Genomic DNA, 19,611 nt, shown 5'->3' with positions numbered 1-19,611 from the left:
CTGGTTATTTCCACTTGACGCCTTCTTCAGCCGATGGACACTGGATTCTTAGGCTGGCACCTCCCTGATCATTCAGTTGTTATCCACACCAAGCATCCGTCCACATACATCCTCTATCTCTATTTTAATCACAATTGTTAATACAACAAAAGGGCGGGGAGTCTCTGGGTGCTGTTTCTGTTGTTAGAGTATTGCTTTGAGTCTCTGTGAATTGCTTTGAGAACAGATTCTGTCTTAGAATGTACTAACACAATTAGCAGCTTGCAAGTTTCACACATAGAGGGAGAGAAACAGTACCAAAAACCAAGAGACCTCTTAATTAGTAATACCCTGGAATTTAAACTATGGGGAATCAAACTCATTTGTGATTTTAATACAGAACTTCTTTAATATGATCCAACATAATCCCCCTTTTGACACTAAGATTTATAATCGTCAGTGTCACTTTCTATGTAGCCAATTCAAGAGAAGGTACTGTGAGGCAATTTGAGTTTGTGATTCCAATTCATGCCACATACATGATCCTAGTGATGTATCTTTACTACAAGGTTCTGGGGCAACAGGCAAGGTGAGGCACACCCACTTTTGAGGAGTCCATTCGGTACAACCTCTAGTGTCCAATAGCTTCCCTCCCTCCCCAGCCCACTGGCTCAAGGTCCAGGGTAGCCAGAAGGATCCCATGTGTAATATGGGGAGTGGGCTAACCTTCAATACCTTTGCCTCCAGGGACTGTTGGTGTGCAATTTTGACAACAATTTCTCCCATTAACAAGTCTGGTTTTACAATACTGGAAACATATTGAATCCATTCATATTGATAAGTGTCAAACAATGATCTCTTTCTTTTTTAACAAATGCATCAAACCTTAATATTTCCCAATATGACCCAGAACATTTTGTGTTCCAAAGTAGCTAGTGCAAGTTTCTGCATTTCAGTGCATCCCATAGCTATGGCTGTGTAGTTTCCTATTTCTAATTTTTTTTTTCTTATGCATAAGCCATGTGGTAGTATTAAGCCATTGCCAAAGATTCCATCGGGCTTTTAGGTTACCCAGACCAATTTGGACCAAGTCTACGTTGGCATGTACTTGTTTTTGTATCAGGCTGTCCTGTAGCTGGGACAGAAAGCTTAATTTATTTTTAAGTTCCTGCAGGTCTTCAGTATTTTTTTTTTTTAAACACACAACAGTGGTAGCAACAAGACAAAACACAAGACAAAACATAGAACACAAAACACAATTTCTATTGTGACAGTAGATTCATGGTTTTGGGTTGCTTTTCAGCTGGCATTAGCTTTTCCTGATTTTCTGAAAGACAAAAAGAACATGTTTCTACCCCTTTTGGGGTGGCAGATTATTGCTTAAAATATTTCTTTTACAAATACCCTTGCTGATTGCAGGCAAAACAGAGGAATTGCCCCCACATTTTCCTGTTTTTGTTCTATAGGCAGGCCAGGTTTCAATGGCTTTTATCTTTTAAGGGTTATGGGGAAATTATCCCACTGTTTAGTCATTAAATCCCTGAGTTTTCCTTCTTATACTGCAGACCAAGTTAATAATGTTTTTCCTGCTGTGTTAAGCTTTAAGTTTTATTTACAGGTAATAACTGAGAAGCATCATTACCATACGACGTTAAAGGGTTTTTCCAAAAATCATACACACTATACATTGTTACAGGGATACTTATTATCATTAAATTTATTAAAATTATCTTGTTATCCCATGCCTTTTATTTAGACAATTTGTTTGCTGACCAGGTATGTCCTTTATCTGCAGCTCCTTTGTGCTGCTAATTCTTTCCTTCCTTTATCATTTAGGTAATTTGCATTTTCACAGAAGCTTCCTGCTTTTGGATTTAAAGCCATCAGCAGCTCACTAAAAGGGACACCATCAACTTTCACCAGAGTTTTGATTACTTTTAACTTCTGCTTCCAAAACACACAGCAATCTGAAAAAGAAAACCCAACCTATTGTGGCTCCCTTTGGAGCCCTAATAGCATTTTAATTAAGTAGCATGGTATGTTTGCATTTCTTTTGCCCCTTCTACAATATACCCTGCACATGTTCTGGGGCAAATGCACATTCCTTCCATAGTTTAACTTCTATAACATTATCCAGATCCATTTTTACATAAGGTGTCACTATTTCTTTTTTTGCTTACAGAGGTTTCATGTACCTTTATCAAAGTGACAGTCTGATTACTCAGAGCCATTTTAAGACTCAGTGTTTCTAACATTGCTTCTTTTTGTTTTGTGCACCTCACCCCTGCTGTTGCTTCAGAGGGGCACTGTCTTTAATTTTTTTTTTGTACTACAACTCTCATCTGCTATTTTGTTACAAAAACAAACAAACAAAAAGAATCCAGAATTTTTTTTTTTATATTCTCCTGATTTTGACTGCACTGCTGCAGCCACAACTTAAAAACATTTTAAATTTTGTAAAGCATTGAGTTACCTTTTAAGGGTTAAATGCCAAATCCCAAAGCCAAACAACACTAATTACCTGTGTCTAGCAAAAAGGTCTGTCAGTTTTGCAACTTTGAATTAAAGAGTCAAATGGATTTTTAGTGGCATTATTTAAAACAAAACCAACTGGTCCTTAGAACTTTACATATTTACACACACAGAGATAGATACATACACATTTTCTTTAACATCCCTTCCACACTGCTCTGGTTTTTTTACATCTTACATTCCCTTTATACATTTGAGGCAGCTAAGTTCCAATAGAACCCTCTTATGTTCTTTTAGCAAATTTGACTAAATTGTCCAGTCAAATGATTTTAATCAGTTTATTTTTGCCTGGCTAATTTACAGACATTCCTTTGGAAAAGGGCCCATTTTTCTTTCAGAATGGCTGCAAAGAAACCAAGAATGCTCTTTCTCTAACACTTTTCCTTTTTAACATTTTCACAAAGTTTAGCTGCTTAATTCCCTCCAGCCTCTGCAGAGTTAACTTTTTTTTTTTTTAACTCTTTATCTTTGTAATTATGCCTGGGGGTGCCATACATAGGACCTTCTCCCCCTTTATCTGCCTCCCTCCAGCCTCTGCAGAGTTAACTTTTTTCACTCTTTTTGTATTCCTGGAGTGCCTCTTTCACTATTTTCAGCTGGCTTTGGGTATTTGTAGCCAGCACCTTCGAATTGTCTGCTCCCTTTTCCGTTTGTGCCTTTTCCTCTTTATGTGAAGACAAGCGGAGGGAACAATCCTTACATGCCTCACACAACAACCAAATTGCTGCTGCATCTCTTTTGGCAGCACTAGAAGGCTTGTATATGAGGATATACTGAGCCAATCTATCCTCCAGGTCCGAAATAGTGCAGACATCAGCTAGGGCTTGTTTAGTCCAAGGACTGTGCCCAAATTATTGAAGGTTTTGTTTAAAAGGTGTAATTTCTTTAACAAAAGGTGAGGTTGGAGTTCCTTCTGACTCCATTCCTCCCTCTGGTACTGGCTTACCCTGTTTTCTTTTAAACATCTTAACATGGATATATCAATCTCTTTGTCACTGCTGGTATTACTTAGCAAGTGACACAGCCAAGATTCTGAAATCATAGCTTAATCTATGCGTTTTTCCCCTGCTACCTTCCTGGAGGCCAGCAGGTCCCCTGCTACCTTCCCGGAGGCCAGCAGGTCTGGTTAACCTATTTCTCCCCGCTACCTTCTCGGAGGCCAGCAGGTCCGGTTAACCTGATCTTCCCTGCTACCTTCTCGGAGGCCAGCAGGTCCCCTGCTACCTTCTCGGAGGCCAGCAGGTCTGGTTTAATCTGTTTTCCCTGCTACCTTCTCGGAGGCCAGCAGGTCTAGTTTAATCTGTTCTTCCCTGCTACCTTCTCGGAGGCCAGCAGGTCCCCTGCTACCTTCTCGGAGGCCAGCAGGTCTGGTTTAATCTGTTTTCCCTGCTACCTTCTCGGAGGCCAGCAGGTCCCCTACTACCTTCTCGGAGGCCAGCAGGTCTGGTTAACCTAATAGAAATGCCTAGCTCACTAGAGCTGGCGGTGTGCACACCAATATTTACAATAACTGAGGTTTTTTACCAATATTCCCCCTTTCGCAATTCTCCACCAAAATGTTGTACCAATAAATTAAAAACCAGCAGGATCTTATTAAAGGGAAAAAGGCAAAATACCACATTTATTGTGAATACAGAAAGAATCATAGTAAGCAGTTAGTTACAGCTGTAACATTCCATTCAATCTCATCTTTATTCACTCATTCATTCATACAAACACACACACACACACACACACACACAGGTTCTGCAAGGTTGTTATCATAGTAAGCAGTTAGTTATAGCTGTAACATTCCATTCAATCTCATCTTTATTCACTCATTCATTCATACAAACACACACACACACACACACACAGGTTCTGCAAGGTTGTTATCATAGTAAGCAGTTAGTTATAGCTATAACATTCCATTCAATCTCATATTTATTCACACATTCACACACACACACACACACACACACACACACACACACACAGAGGTTCTGCAAGGTTGTCATCATAGTTACCAGCCTTAGAGTTGCTCATGCCAAGCCACTGGCCAGGTGGCCTGGACATGAGGAGGGAGCAGGGCCTTGTCAGATGCTCATCTGATGCTCCTGGAAGTTGGTTTGCAGAATCAGACCCCAAAGTTCTCACTTTTTAAGAGTCTATTTTTATAGGAATTTCTTCCTATGCCAGTCTATGGGAATTGCTTCATCATGCTGTTGCTGAATCAATCAGCAGATAGCACATTCCTGACGGCTCCAAGAAGTTATCTTGTTCTTTGGTTCTCCCACTCTTGAGGCTGTTGGGTGGATTCCAGTCTGCCCTCCGGGGGTCCTCTGGTTATTTCCACTTGACGCCTTCTTCAGCCGATGGACACTGGATTCTTAGGCTGGCACCTCCCTGATCATTCAGTTGTTATCCACACCAAGCATCCGTCCACATACATCCTCTATCTCTATTTTAATCACAATTGTTAATACAACAAAAGGGCGGGGAGTCTCTGGGTGCTGTTTCTGTTGTTAGAGTATTGCTTTGAGTCTCTGTGAATTGCTTTGAGAACAGATTCTGTCTTAGAATGTACTAACACAATTAGCAGCTTGCAAGTTTCACACATAGAGGGAGAGAAACAGTACCAAAAACCAAGAGACCTCTTAATTAGTAATACCCTGGAATTTAAACTATGGGGAATCAAACTCATTTGTGATTTTAATACAGAACTTCTTTAATATGATCCAACAATCCCACCTGAGCCTTGCTATGGAGCATGGAAAGGAGTGAGACGGGGTGGGGTGTGTGCTCTGCTGACACTTCCTGCTCCATGCTCTAGGGAAGAAAAGCCAGCTCTGAGTGGGAGATGGCAGGAAGCCATCCCATGCTACATGAGCAGAAGAGGCTGGGTCAGGCCAGGGTGCCTTTCATATTCCCAGCCCAAGGCATGTGGGATTTCACAGCTCAGTTCCCAGCCTCTATGGGAAAGTGCCTCCATTTCCAAGTGGAGAGAGGGCCTGTCCTGAGGCAAATGCTGGAGGAGAGTTTCACAGAGGCAGGTGTATTACCCCCTCTAACTACCCACAGCTCAGGTGTGGCATGGAAGAGAGTGTGGCCTGAGGGTTCAGCTACAGCTAGGGAATAAGGCAGTCAGACCCGGTAGCGTCTGTCGTGGCTGGAAACAGCCACTAAGTGAGCAGCCAGGCATTTGGGGCACAGAGATATTGATGGAAGGAGGAGGTGTCAGTGACTTACTCTGGGCCTGGGACTCCAGTTCCAGTTGCCTGTTGCTCTCTCTCTCCGCTTCCTCCTGTAGGTGCTTCTCCCGGGCTCTGAGCTCAACCACCAGCTCCTGGTAACTCTTCCTACAGCAGAATCTCTTGTAAGCTGCTCAGAGAGAAGCTACAGTTAGAGCAGAGACTCCGCTGGAACAACAAGGAACAAGGACAGGGCAGGAGCAGCATCCTGTAGTACCTGTGTGCCCAATACAGACTCATACCAGAGAGACTGTGCACAGAGAAAGCTGTACCATGTCTCTCACCAGCACACCTATTGCTCACGATCCCATTGTTCTGCCAGGGACAGAAGCCAGGCTAGTAGGGCAGTGAGCACCTGGATCATACACCGCTGTCCTTCCCTAAGAGGATAATGACATTTGCTAGTCTCCCCTTCTGCTGGTGCTTCTCTCCAGCTTCCCATGACTTCTTACAATTCATCCCATCATTATAAGCTCACTAACCACTTCCCTGGACATCCACTTTACAGCGAGACCAGCTAGCTTGCACCTGCTCAGCTCTCCCTCATATGCCCCTTCCTGTCCACACTCAGACTGCCTTCCTGCTTATTGAAGGCTCTGAGCATTTGTTGTTCACACCACAAACACAAAGGGTTTGAGGTGCCTTAGCAATGGAGCCTTATCATGTTTTTCTGTCTCCAATGCCCTGGAATGCTATCGAGGGACCTTCTGTGATGAGAGAGAGGTTGGGGAAGGACTTCCGCCTCCGCTCCCAGCCTTGATATGCACTCTGGGTGGGAGGAGACCCTCCTGTCCCAATACTCACTCTTCTGGATGATTACTGCTGCCTTTTCCAAGCGGTCCATGATCTTTGCCAGCAGTTCCTGGTGCCAGTACTTAAAAAAGAGGCGGGACTTCCTGTGGGGATGGGAGAGAATGCCAACGCAATAGTAAGATATAGGACTCATTCCAGACCCCATCCCATCACTAGAACAGGCCCATCGTACATAAAAGGTGCCAGTTATTCCAGAGAGCTAGTCCCCACTCCACACATGCACACAGTACAGCACAGAACCATCGTGCTCAGCCCTGACCCATGTGCAGCAGTCCACACCTACCCACATCTCCAGTCTTTCAGCTCTGTACTCTGCAAAATCTCCAAGCAGCTAAGAAAGGAGGAGAAAAAAAATTAGTAAAAAGTCCCCTTCCACTTAGTATAGCCAGAGACGGGCAACCCTTTGTATTTTACTTCACCCCTTGTGAAAGCTGGCTCCCAAATGGTATATCTCACAGAATCACAGCTGGTGCAGGGGTTATGGTGGGGCTTGTTAGCAAACATGAATCCAGCCTTTGCCTCAGGAGGGTGATTCCCACAGATAAAGATCTTATTGTCAGAAGTTTTTTCCTTCCTAGTTCTGGGAAGCGCTCAAATCCCAGTGGATAAGTGCAGAACATGAATCTGGGTAGAGCACAACTACACATTACACGATCAAAGGGCTAGTCTACACTAGAATTGCGAGACCGGTGCAGCTGTGCCGATGCACTGCACGGTTGTAGCGTGCCAGTGCAGACAGTCTATGCCATTGATCGGTATAACTTACATCATTCAGGGGGGTGGCTTTTCCACACCCTTGAGCAACTTAAGTTATACTGAAGTAAGCATTAGTGTGTACAAACCCTCAGTTTCATCTAACTACCTCTAGTTACACTCCTTGAGCCCCCTTAAATAATTTCTCTCCCTCCGTGGCATTTACACTCTTCATACATTTGTATCTGAATGGATTACTCCAGATAAGGCACTAAAGTCACATAGATGCTCCTTGCTGCCATTTTGCAGGGCAAACTTATGTCCAAGGTGTGAGAGGTGGTTCCATACTGGTTCAGACCAGGGTCCAGCTTGCCTAGTATCTGGCCCATACCAAAGCTTCATGGGGAGTGTACAGAACAAGTAATTTATGGAGTGATCCACCCCTACATTCCACTCCCAGCTTCTAGTAGTGAGAGGTCGCTCTGAGCATGGGGCTGCACCCCTGATCATCTTGTCTAATATAGCATTTCATGGACCTAACCCCCATGAACTTATCCAGTTCTTTTTTTTAACCCAGTTATACTTTTGGTCATCACAACATTCCACGACAATGAGTTCCACAGGTTAACTGTGCACTGTGTGAAAGAGTACTTCCTCTTGTTTGTATTAAACCTGCGCCCTATTAATTTCATTGATGACCCCTGTTTTTTGTATTGTGTTAAAGGGTAAATAACCCTTCTCTAGTCATTTTTTCCACTCATTCATGACTTTATAGACCTCTACCGTAACCCCCCTTAGTCGTCTCTTTTCTACGCTGAAAGATCTAATCTTTTAGTCTCTCCTTGTATGGAAGCTGCTCCATACCCTTGATCATTTTTGTTGCCCTTCTCTGAACATTTTCAAGATGGTGCAACCAGAACTGGACACAATATGACAGGTGTGGACACACCATGGATTTATGTAGAGGCATTAGGATATTTTCTATCCCTTTCCTAATAGTTCCTAACACACTGTTAATCATTTTGACCACTGCTGCTTCACATAGAGCAGACGTTTTCTGAGAACTATCCACAGTGACTCCAAGATCTCTTTCTTCAGTGGTAACAGCTAATTTTAAATCCATCATTGTGTAAGTATAGTTGGGATTATTTTTTCCAATGTAGATTACTTTGCACTTATCAATGTTGAATTTCATCTGCCATTTTGTTGTCCAATCACCAACTTTTATGCGATTCCTCTGTAACTCATCGCAGTCAGCTTTGGACTTAACTACTTTGAGTAATTTTGGATCAGCTGCAAACTGCCACTTCACTGTTCATCCGCTTTTCCAGATCATTAATGAATATGTACCTCTCCTCAGTCTCTCCCAGCCAGTGCCTGCTGTGTAAACATCTATCTTTCAGGTTACTTCTCTCTCACATGCAGTAATGTACATGTTTCTAGGTGGAAACATGCTGTATTACCTGCCCATCTCCCTCTAGAGCCTTTGTATCATCTCTATCCTCCCTGGAGTTTGCAATTCCTCTCAATTTAGCATTATCTGTATGTTTCATTAACAGATTCCACAAGGGGTGGAGGAGCCACTTGCTCCCAGACTCCATGGTAGGGAGGTGCTCATTTCCTGGTCTCCCCTTGCCCCAAACTGAATAAGAGGGCTCCGACTAGCTGAGTGTTTCACACCTTTGCAATGAGCCATTGTTTTATCTGGTGGGGCAGGCAGGATGGGAGAAGGGTCTGTTTCCCAAGGGGCAGCAGGCAGGATCAGGCACTAGAACAGCAAGGATAGAGTAGAAGGAAAGGGTTGGTTTACATCAAAAAAATTATGGGAGGACATCCCATCAAAAGACTCTGATGGGTGCCACTTCCCCTCCCCACATCCTTGGTATGTTTTGACTTTAAGCTCTTAGGGCAGGGACTACATTCTCTCTCTAACCTGGGAGATATCCAAGACACTTTGGGGCACTTAATATAAACATTATAATCAATAAAAGCATACTCCTTTTCCGAGATATGAGATTCAAAAGCACCCCAGAATGGCAATCCCAAAACACCAAAAAACAAAAAAACAAAACCCCACCCCAAAGCATGACACACAAGCAAGTTGTCAATCAAAATGTAATAAACATTAAAGGTTAAGTCAGCAACTGTCTGAACAAAACATGACAGTCTGAAAGGGAGATAAGTAGCAGCAGACCCTAAATAACTACACACATACCTCCGATCACTGAGTTCAAGGAGCAGGAACTAGGAAAAGAACAGGGAGAGGAAGCAAGAAGGCAACATACAAACCACATCATAATTTCCTTCTCTTCTCCCCAAAAGTTCAGTAGTACTTTGCTAGAGGCACCAGGTAATCCCAGAGCTGCAAGTTATACCTCTGATTCAGCTCAGGAGGTGGATACTGTTACTGTGGTGCCACTTCCCGACTGCCCATGATCCCATCATACACAGAAAGAGCGTCCTCTTCCCTCTCTGTTCCCCTTTCAGTAGGCAGCACGTCTTGCCGGTTAAGAACATGTTCTATCTGTGGTAAATGCACTCACCATGTTCTGTACCCTGCAGCCCAGAAGATCACACCACTAGTATTGAAAACTCTTCCAGACCCAAGTCTAACATACACTGTTTGTCCAGGAAAGAACTCATGGAGTCTTGCATGGATACACCTGTTGAAACTCACATATTTCCTATTCACATCAGTCAGCTTTGGGGATGGCAAAGGGGTGGGATGAATCTTTCCTGTTAGCATAGACAAATGGTCCTCATAGGTCAGCTGAAGAACTGATAGAATGGGGTTTCTCCAGTACTTTCACGATGTGTACTCTGAATATCATAAATCATCATTCAATGTAATAGGGAAGGGTGTATCTCAGTATTCCTCCAGTATGCAAGCTACAGGCTTCTTCACAGTTCCCTGCAGTCTCTCCACTATCCCATTTCCTTGGGGATGGTACTCAGCAGATTTATAAATGTACTGGACCAATACTCATCAGAAAGCCTTCAAAACTCTCTTGATACAAAACAAGTCCCTGTGACACTGCACCCCATATTCTTCACGGTAATATTATAATTATATGATTATGACATAACCATAATGTATTTTATGCAAGATAGATCATGTCAGATATCACTGGAAATGTTCTGATTTACTGAATAAGATTATCCTATTTGTATACATGTATCATTTTTGTATCTGAAGTTAGGAACGTTGTCTATGTAACTATTACAAATGTGTTTACAAAGGGGGAACACCCACTAGGCAGAATGCAATCAGTCTAGATGGCTGGCTGGGAAGGGCCCATTCAAGTTAATGAACCATTAGGGAGAACAATAGGCCTTAGGAAAAGCTTATCTCCCACCCTGGAGCCTTCCAGAGGATGCTGTAAACAGGCTCTGACTCATAGAATCATAGAATATCAGGGTTGGAAGGGACCTCAGGAGGTCATCTAGTCCAACCCCCTGCTCAAAGCAGGACCAATCCCCATCTAAATCATCCCAGACAGGGCTTTCTCAAGCCTGACCTTAAAAACTTCTAAGGAAGGAGATTCTACCACCTCCCTAGGTAACGCATTCCTGTGTTTCACCACCCTCCTAGTGAAAATTTTTTTCCGATTTCTTTTGGCCTAATGCTTAAATTTGTCTAGGTCCCTCTGTATCCTATCCCTACTCTCCAGCGTATCTACCTCTCCTCCCAGTTTAATGTCATCTGCAGACTTGCAGAGGGTGCAATCCACGCCATCCTCCAGGTCATTTATGAAGATATTGAACAAAACTGGCCCCAGGACCGACCTTTGGGGCACTCTGCTTGATACCAGCTGCCAATTAGACATGGAGCCATTGATCACTACCCGTTGAGCCCGACGATCTAGCCAGCTTACTATCCACCCTATAGTCCATTCATCCAGCCCATACTTCTTTAACTTGCTGGCAAGAATACTGTGGGAGACCGTGTCAAAAGCTTTGTTAAAGTCAAGGAATAACATGTCCACTGCTTTCCCCTCATCCACAGAACGAGTTATCTCGTCATAGAAGGCAATTAGATTAGTCAGGCATGACTTGCCCTTGGTGAATCCATGCTGACTGTTCCTGATCACTTTCCTCTCCTCTAAGTGCTTCAGAATTGATTCCTTGAGGACCTGCTCCATGATTTTTCCAGGGACTGAGGTGAGGCTGACTGGCCTGTAGTTCCTGGATCCTCCTCCTTCCCTTTTTTAAAGATGGGCACTACATGAGCCTTTTTCCAGTCGTCCGGGACCTCCCCCAATCTCCATGAGTTTTCAAAGATAATGGCCAATAGCTCTGCAATCACATCTACCAATTCCTTTAGCACTCTCAGATGCAGTGCATCCAGCCCCATGGACTTGTGCTCGTCCAGCTTTTCTAAATAGTCCCGAACCATTTCTTTCTCCACAGAGGGCTGGTCACCTCCTCCCCATGCTGTGCTGTCCAGTGCAGTAGTCTGGGAGCTGACCTTGTTCGTGAAGACAAAGGCAGATTCATGGCTGCTAGGACCCTACACGGTCATGTGACCAGGTCACCTGGTACTGGACTCCATCTTGGAATACCAGTGTTTTTCCACTGATTGGCATGGGAACGAAGCTTGGAGACAAAGGGTTCCTGCCATATGCAAAAGCTAGTTAAGGCAGGTGAGTAACATCATCGTGGCTCTTCATAGATTCATAGATATTAAGGTCAGAAGGGACCATTATGATCATCTAGTCTAAGCTCCTGCACAACGCAGGCCACAGAATCTCACCCACCCACTCCTGCGAAAAACCTCTCACCTATGTCTGAGCTATTGAAGTCCTCAAATCGTGGTTTAAAGACTTCAAGGAGCAGAGAATCCTCCAGCAAGTGACCCGTGTCCCATGCTACAGAGGAAGGCGAAAAACCTCCAGGGCCTCTTCCAATCTGCCCTGGAGGAAAATTGCTTCCCGACCCCAAATATGGCGATCAGCTAAACCCTGAGCATATGGGCAAGATTCACCAGCCAGATGCTACAGAAAATTCTTTCCTGGGTAACTCAGATCCCACCCCATCTAACATCCCATCACAGGCCATTGGGCCTATTTACCATGAATATTTAAAGATCAATTAATTGCCAAAATCATGTTCTTCACTGACTCCCCGCCCAAAGGCGACTCCTGAAAAACACCTGAGGAACAAGGACTGAACTGTGGGGAAGTGCTGGACACAGGCTAAAGGGGAGTTTTAGCCTGTGAAAGGAACACCTGGGGTTTTTAAGCTGTAAGCAAGTGTGGGTGGCCCCTTAAGAATCTCTGCGGCCTGCTTGAATCATTGAGTGTGAGAAATAATGCTAAATCATATCCTACCTATCTAGTATGTTAAGCTCAGTTTAGGGTTTTGTTTATTTACTAGGTAATCTGCATTGATCTGTTTGCTATCCCTTATAATCACTTAAAATCTATCTTTTGCAGTTAATAAATTTATTTTTGCTTTGTCTAAAACCAGTGTGTGGGAATCATAACTTGGGCAGAAGGCTGTTGCATATCTTTCTCCACACTGAGGGAGGAGGCAAATTTCATGAGCTTATACTGTACAGATCTCTGTACAGTGCAAGATGGTATAATTTTGGGCTTACACTCCAGAGCAGGGAGTGCAATTGAGTAGCTGGGCTGTTCTTTAGCTGTAGCCTCCCCATGCAGAGCATTTGAATGTTCTGCAGCCAGGTGTGTCCCTACCTGTATGTGTGCTGGAGCCTGGGAGAGGCCTTGGCAGGCTGGTCACAGCAATACAGTGTAAAGGGAGCCCAGGCTGGTGGGTCAGGGAGGCTCAGTGGTACCCCAGTTCCAGGTAGCACTCCAGGGGAACCTGCCACAGTCCCATTTTCTGAAAGAAGGCTCTCTGGTAGGCCAAACATCACAAAGTGGTTAAGCAAGAGATGAGCTTCTTTGAGGAGCCTTGTGAAATTATGAATGCAAAGAAGTAATGTGAGTAACAGCCTATAACACTCAATAGCACGTAGCCATGCACTGCAATCAAGGGGCCAGGAATATCCACTGCAATTCTCTGCCATGGTCTATCTATGACTACGATTATCAAAGGGGCTGGAGGAGCAGTAGTTCTATGCACTGTGAAGGCTGAATATGCCTTCGCATGATGCTCAATGTCTGAGTGCAGCTCTAGCCACCAAGCATAACTACACAGAATCACCTTCGTCTTCATAACTCCCAAATGTCCTTCATGAGTCACATCCAGGACTGCATGTCGAATGATGCTGGGATGATCATCCGTGCTCCTCTGCATAAGATATGTTGAGTAGCACATGTCTTCACTGTGAGCTCAGAACAAAATTTTGTAGAATATAGACAAAATTCTCTTAAGAACTGGGTCTATCCAACCCGTTTGTACAGCATGTATCACCTTGCACAGTTCAGCATCTTGAAGAGCAGCAGTCTGCCTTAAGTCAACTGGCAAGCTGTTCAGTAAAAAGCATAACACGTACCTTGCCATTTCTGCACACGAGGGTGCCAACCCGTCAGAATTTCTTGAAAGAGTATCAGTAAGTAAATTAGATCTTTGTACCAAATGAAAACCAGTCATACTGCTGCAACCGATAACCCACTGCTGCAGCTTCATGTTCAGCATATCAACAGCCTTATGACAGAGGCCCAAAATAGGCAAATCAGTTTCTAAAGTAAAATGTTTTCCCAGTAAATAGACTTTGAAGCGTACAATAGCAAAAACCATCACCAAGAACTCTAGCTCAATCTGGGAATACTTTGCTTCTGTCAGGGTGAGAGTACGGGATTAGTATATAACTGGCCACCCCTCCTAGAACAGAACTGTGCCCAGACCCTGATTGCATACATCAATTTGAATCACTATGGGCTTCCTTGGATCAAAATGAGAAAGAGATCTGTTTGGTCTCTTTAGTCCAAACTAACCGTCCCTGGATTAGATCTCTCAGCAGCTTGGCAAGGGTACTAAAATTGGGTAGAACACGGCCACCTACCTCTTTTACTAGGCCAAGGAATGAACGTATACCGCTACAATCTGTGTGTTTCGGTAGCGAAGCTACAGCTTGTAGCCATTCAGGTGTCAGTTTCACACCATCAGCTGACAGAGAATGTCACAGAAACTCTACAGCATCTTTCACAAAACTGCAGCTGGCCACATTCAACTTTATGCCAGCTTGTTGGAGTCGGGTTAGCACCTGGTCCAGGTAAGCATTATGCTCAGGAAGGGTCTTATCAAAGACAAGAATGTCATCCAAATAGCACCATGCATGCTGGATATTACCAAAGAGCTGAGAGACCACTCTCAAATACTTCAAGGAGCAGAGACTAAACCAAAAGGGAGTCATTGATAGCAGTACCTCCCTAATGGCATGCTGAAAGCAAACTTCCAGACACAGTTATTTTCCAATAACTGGATCAGTAATCCAACACAGAGAAAATCTGGGATCCACTGACCCAACAGGTCACCTCTTTGAAGGTTGGCAACTGAAACTGCTCACGTTTCTCATATTTATTAAGAGCCCTAAAATCTGTGAAATTGAATATCACCATTCTTCTGGTATACTATCACTGTGGATAAGCTTCAGTCCATAGGCCCTTCCACCTCCCAAATGATATCATCAGTTTTCATGCATTGCAGTTCTGCTCAGATCTTGTCCACAAGTATAGGAGGTACATCTCATGCACGGGGTGCAAAGGGCTTGGTGTTCAAATCCAACAGCAAAGAGTATGCATAGCCCATGGATGGAACACTGTCATTGTTAAACAAATCATGGTGTCTCTGAAGGATACATTGGGTATCCCCTTCTAATCTAGCTGACATAACCACACCTGAGATATGCTGTGAGAGCTCATGCATGATACCAAATTGTAAGCACAAATCGTAGGACAATAATGGAACAACATTCACAGCATCGTCTTTAACAAGATAAAACTTTGCAGTCAAGGCTATGCCTTTGTAGAGCACAGAACACACAGTTTCACCCACTGTCTGCAAATACAAATTCCAGGCTTTTATAACCACTGTGGTTGGGCAAATGTCCAGATTATGAACTGACCCAAAAGGGAGAATGTTAACTGCAGCACCTGTATCCACCAGGCACCTCAGCAGTGTACCATTAATTTCTATGATATGAGAGATCAGTTCCAGTGCCTTTCCACATGAGAAGATTGTATTAAAGGCAACATTGGAGTCCCTGTATTGTATTCAAGGCAACAAGGTGGTCTCATGTGGCTTCATGTTCCCAATATAGAATCATAGAACCACAGGGTCAGAAAGGACCATCTTGTCTAACCCCGTGCCAAGATGCAGGATTTGTTGTGTCTAAGCCATCCAAGATAGTTGGCTATCCAGCCTTGTTTTGAAAACCTCCAGTGAAAGAGCTTCCATGACTTCCCTAGACAATATGCACTTCAGGCCTCTTCTTGTCATAGAATCATAGAATATTAGGGTTGGAAGAGACCTCAGGAGGTCATCTAGTCCAATCCCCTGCTCAAAGCAGGACCAACACCAACTAAATCATCCCAGCCAAGGCTTTGTCAAGCCGGGCCTTAAAAACCCCTAAGGATGGAGATTCCACCACCTCCCTAGGTAACCCATTCCAGTGCTTCACCACCCTCCTAGTGAAATAGTGTTTCCTAATATCCAACCTAGACCTCCCCCACTGCAACTTGAGACCATTACTTCTTGTTCTGTCAGCTGCCACCACTAAGAACAGCCTAGCTCCATCCTCTTTGGAACCCCCTTTCAGGTAGTTGAAGGCTGCTATCAAATCCCCCCTCATTCTTCTCTTCTGCAGACTAAACAACACGAGTTCCCTCAGCCTCTCCTCATAAGTCATGTACCCCAGCCCCCTAATCATTTTCGTTGCCCTCCGCTGGACTCTCTCCAATTTCTCCACATCCTTTCTGTAGTGGGAGGAACAAAACTGGATGCAATACTTCAGATGTGGCCTCACCAGTACCAAATAGAGGGGAATAATCACTTCCCTCGATCTGCTGGCAATGCTTCTACTAATACAGCCCAAAATGCCATTGGCCTTCTTGGCAATGAGGGCACCCTGCTGACTCATATCCAGCTTCTCATCCACTGTAATCCCCAGGTCCTTTTCTGCAGAACTGCTGCTTAGCCAGTTGGTCCCAGGCCTGTAGCGGTGCATGGAATTCTTCCTTCCTAAGTTTAGGACTCTGCACTTGTCCTGCACTTGTCATGAACCAGTGTACAATGGCACACTAACTTAAAATGTCCTTTCTCTCTGCAAGCCCAGCACTCAGCAGTTCTAGCCAAGCAGGCAAAAAAATTGGCCAAGTGATCTGTACTACCACACAGGCAATTTTCACTGCTGAGGCTGTGGAGCAGGAGTATGTAGTATCGTCTGACTCTGGGTGATGGAAGAACAATGAGCAGCTAATAGTTTAAGCACAGACACAAAGGTAGCAGCAGTCTGAGACACAGAACCTCTTTCAGCCTGAGCCCTCATATGCCTTGCTCTTGGTAACTGCAGCATCAAAAGTTAGGGTTCTAGCATCTTGCACCAGTAACCATTCACCAAGGTGGTCACTGGCTATGCCAACCACAAAAATATCCAAGAGCATGATCATCATAATATCCACAAAATCACAGTCCTGCGTCAACCACCATAAATAAATTCATATATGGTTTCATTAGGCTGCTGATGAGCTTCAAAAAATTGTTTTCCTCTTTAACAGAACAGAATCTCCAGTGTCAAAATACTCACTGAGATGCTGCACAGCTGCATCAAAAGAGGACTTGGGCTCCAGGAGTCCATCATAAATATCAATGCGATAACAGCCTAAGCAGTTCTGCATCTGGGGTAATCTAGCAGCATGGGAGAGTTGCATGATCTGCACACAGTTCCAGAAATTCTGAATAAAGTATCACCATTCAACAACAGAAGGATGTACAGGCAGCATGGGTTACACAATAGAAGCACTCATTGCCATAATGTTATGCATAGATGCACCCCAGAATGGCAATCCCAAAACAGCAAAAAATAAAAAAAAATAAAAATGAAGGAAGACTCGCAGGTAAGTTGCCAAACAAAACATGTAATAACTATGAACCAGTTAAGTCTGAACAAAACATAACAGTCTGAATGGCAGATAACTAGCAGCAGACACTGAGTAGATGCACACACCCAATGTTAAACATGCACAAACACAGGAACTGGACCACTGAGTATAGAGAGTAGGAAGCAAGAAGGCAGCACACATACTCACAAACCAGATCATCAATAAAGAACTGGGGGAGGAGAGAGAGAGAGAGAGAGAGAGAGAGTGAGTGAGAGAGGGAGGGAGGGAGGGAGGGAGACCGACCAGAGCTGGACACTGCCCCATTATCACTTTCCTCCTTCAGCCGGGTGTCTCTCCTCTATGTGACAGAGTTCCTATCCAAGCCAATGTGAATTATTTGAGGGAGAAAGGTTCCATACATAACTGTATCAAATGCTTTTACCAAACTCCAAATCACTATGTCTAGGTACTTATAGTCCCTTCATCGCAAGATCCCTTCCCACGCTACTCCCTTCACCTATTCAGTTTGCAATTCCTTCACAACAGCAATCAAGTTGATTTAGCAAATTTTGCTCTTCAGAAATTTCCTGTGTTGTTCTTTACTCATGACTACAGGGGGCAGAGAGGAAGGTTCTTACCTTTCCTGTGTGAGTGGGACATCTGGTTTAATTAGGAGAATTCGGTATCTGCCAGAAACAAACCAAATTTAACAACAAGGAAGAGATAAATCTCTGATGCCCTGAGCTGATCCAGTGTCTCCATTACAGCAAGGATGACTGCAAATCAGTACCCGTCCACTTCCTCCTCCTGCCCCACACATACCATACCCACAGTCTTAGGTCCTTTTAACACTTTTTAATCAGGTCGTTTCACTCACTGTTGATCAGAATGGCATTTCCCTCCCCCCATTATTGGAATCACTTCCCTACTGACCTTCATCAAACAACATTTCATGATTTTAACAAACCTTTCTGCAAATTCCTCAAAAGAGGGTCTCCAGGAAAAGCCGTTTCGCCGAATCCGGATGGTTTCCAGCAATCCATTGTACCTGAGCTGAGGTGAGAGCACAATAAGGTTCAAAAAGAGAATAACAGATTTTACGGCCAGAAGGGACGATTATGATCATCTAAGTCTGGCCTCCTGCACAGCATAGGTCAAAGAAGTTCATGCAGATATTCCTGTAACCAGACCAATAACTTCTGGTTGATCTAGAGACATCTGTTGGAAAAGTCATACAGCAAAACAACATTTCCAATAAGTTCTTTGGAATGTATTTGGGACAAATTTGTTTCAGAAAGTGGAGAAAATAACCAAGTGGGTCAGCCTTTTTATACTTCATTTTGACCAGCAGGGAGGAACTGACTGTGAATTTGAAGGTGGAACGCAACTGGGGGAAAGTGAACATGAAATCATAGATTTCATGATTTGAAAGAAAGGAAGAAGTGAGAGCAGCTGAATAAGGACAATAGACTTCAAAAAAGCAGACATCAACAAATTCAGAAAAGTGGTAGGGTAAGGTCAATGGGAAGAAAATCTAAGGGATATAGGAGATCAGGAGAGCTGGCATTTGCTCAAAGAGACAATATTAAAGACACAACTGCAAACTATCCCAATGTGAAAAATAGGAAGAATAGGAAGAAACCAAGATGGCTCCATCAGGAGACCTTGAATGAATGACCTAAAAATAAAAAAAGCATCCTACAAAAAGCAGAAACATGGATGAACTGCTAAGGAGGAGAACAAAATAATAGCGTAAGCATATAGGAAAAAATCAGAAAGGCTAAATCACCAAATGAGTTATACCTAGCAAAGGACATCAAAGGCAATAAGAAGAGGTTCTTTAAATACATTGGGAACAAGAGAAAGATGAAGGAAAGTGTAGGTCCTCTACTTACCCAGGAAGGAGAGCTAATAAAAATAGGACATCAAGAAGACTGAAGCGTTCAATCCCTATATTGCTTCAGTCTTCACTAAACAGGTTAACGGTGACCAGACACTCAACACAATTAATATTAACAATAAGGGGAAGGATTGCAAGCCAAAACAGGGAAAGAAGAGGCTAAAGAATATTTAGACAAGTCAAAGGTAATGAGGTCAGCAAGGCCTGATGAAATTCATCCTAAGGTACTTAAGGAACTAGCAGAAGCAATCTTGGAACATGAGAAATTATCTTCAGGAACTCCTGGAGAATGGCTGAGGTCCAGAGAAGGGCAAACATAGCACCTATCTTTAAAAATGGAAACAGAGAGGACCCAAGGAATTACAGACCAGTTGGCCTAACTTCAATACCTGGAAAGATACTGAAAAAAAGTATTAAACAATTTGTCAGGACGTTGAGTTATAAAAAGGTGTTA

At 43.6% G+C, this 19,611-nt stretch overlaps 1 protein-coding gene across 1 annotated transcript in view; it reads right to left on the bottom strand.

The window, feature by feature from the left end:
• The window catches only part of LOC141987126 (myosin-IIIb-like), a 143,253-nt gene that overhangs the window by 33,205 nt on the left and 90,437 nt on the right, over window positions 1-19,611 (bottom strand). Inside the window, exons 19-23 of the mRNA XM_074952169.1 lie at window positions 18,225-18,310; window positions 17,896-17,943; window positions 6,838-6,885; window positions 6,546-6,637; window positions 5,740-5,871 (exon numbers count right to left, since the gene is read on the bottom strand). Coding sequence (XP_074808270.1) covers window positions 5,740-5,871; window positions 6,546-6,637; window positions 6,838-6,885; window positions 17,896-17,943; window positions 18,225-18,310 — 406 coding nt within the window. The remainder of the gene's footprint in view (window positions 1-5,739; window positions 5,872-6,545; window positions 6,638-6,837; window positions 6,886-17,895; window positions 17,944-18,224; window positions 18,311-19,611) is intronic.

Source organism: Natator depressus, chromosome 5 (assembly GCF_965152275.1).
Source record: "Natator depressus isolate rNatDep1 chromosome 5, rNatDep2.hap1, whole genome shotgun sequence".
Taxonomy (NCBI): domain Eukaryota; kingdom Metazoa; phylum Chordata; order Testudines; family Cheloniidae; genus Natator; species Natator depressus.
The sequence above is the reverse complement of the archived record's forward strand: the minus strand, read 5'-3'. Positions and strand labels throughout refer to the sequence as shown.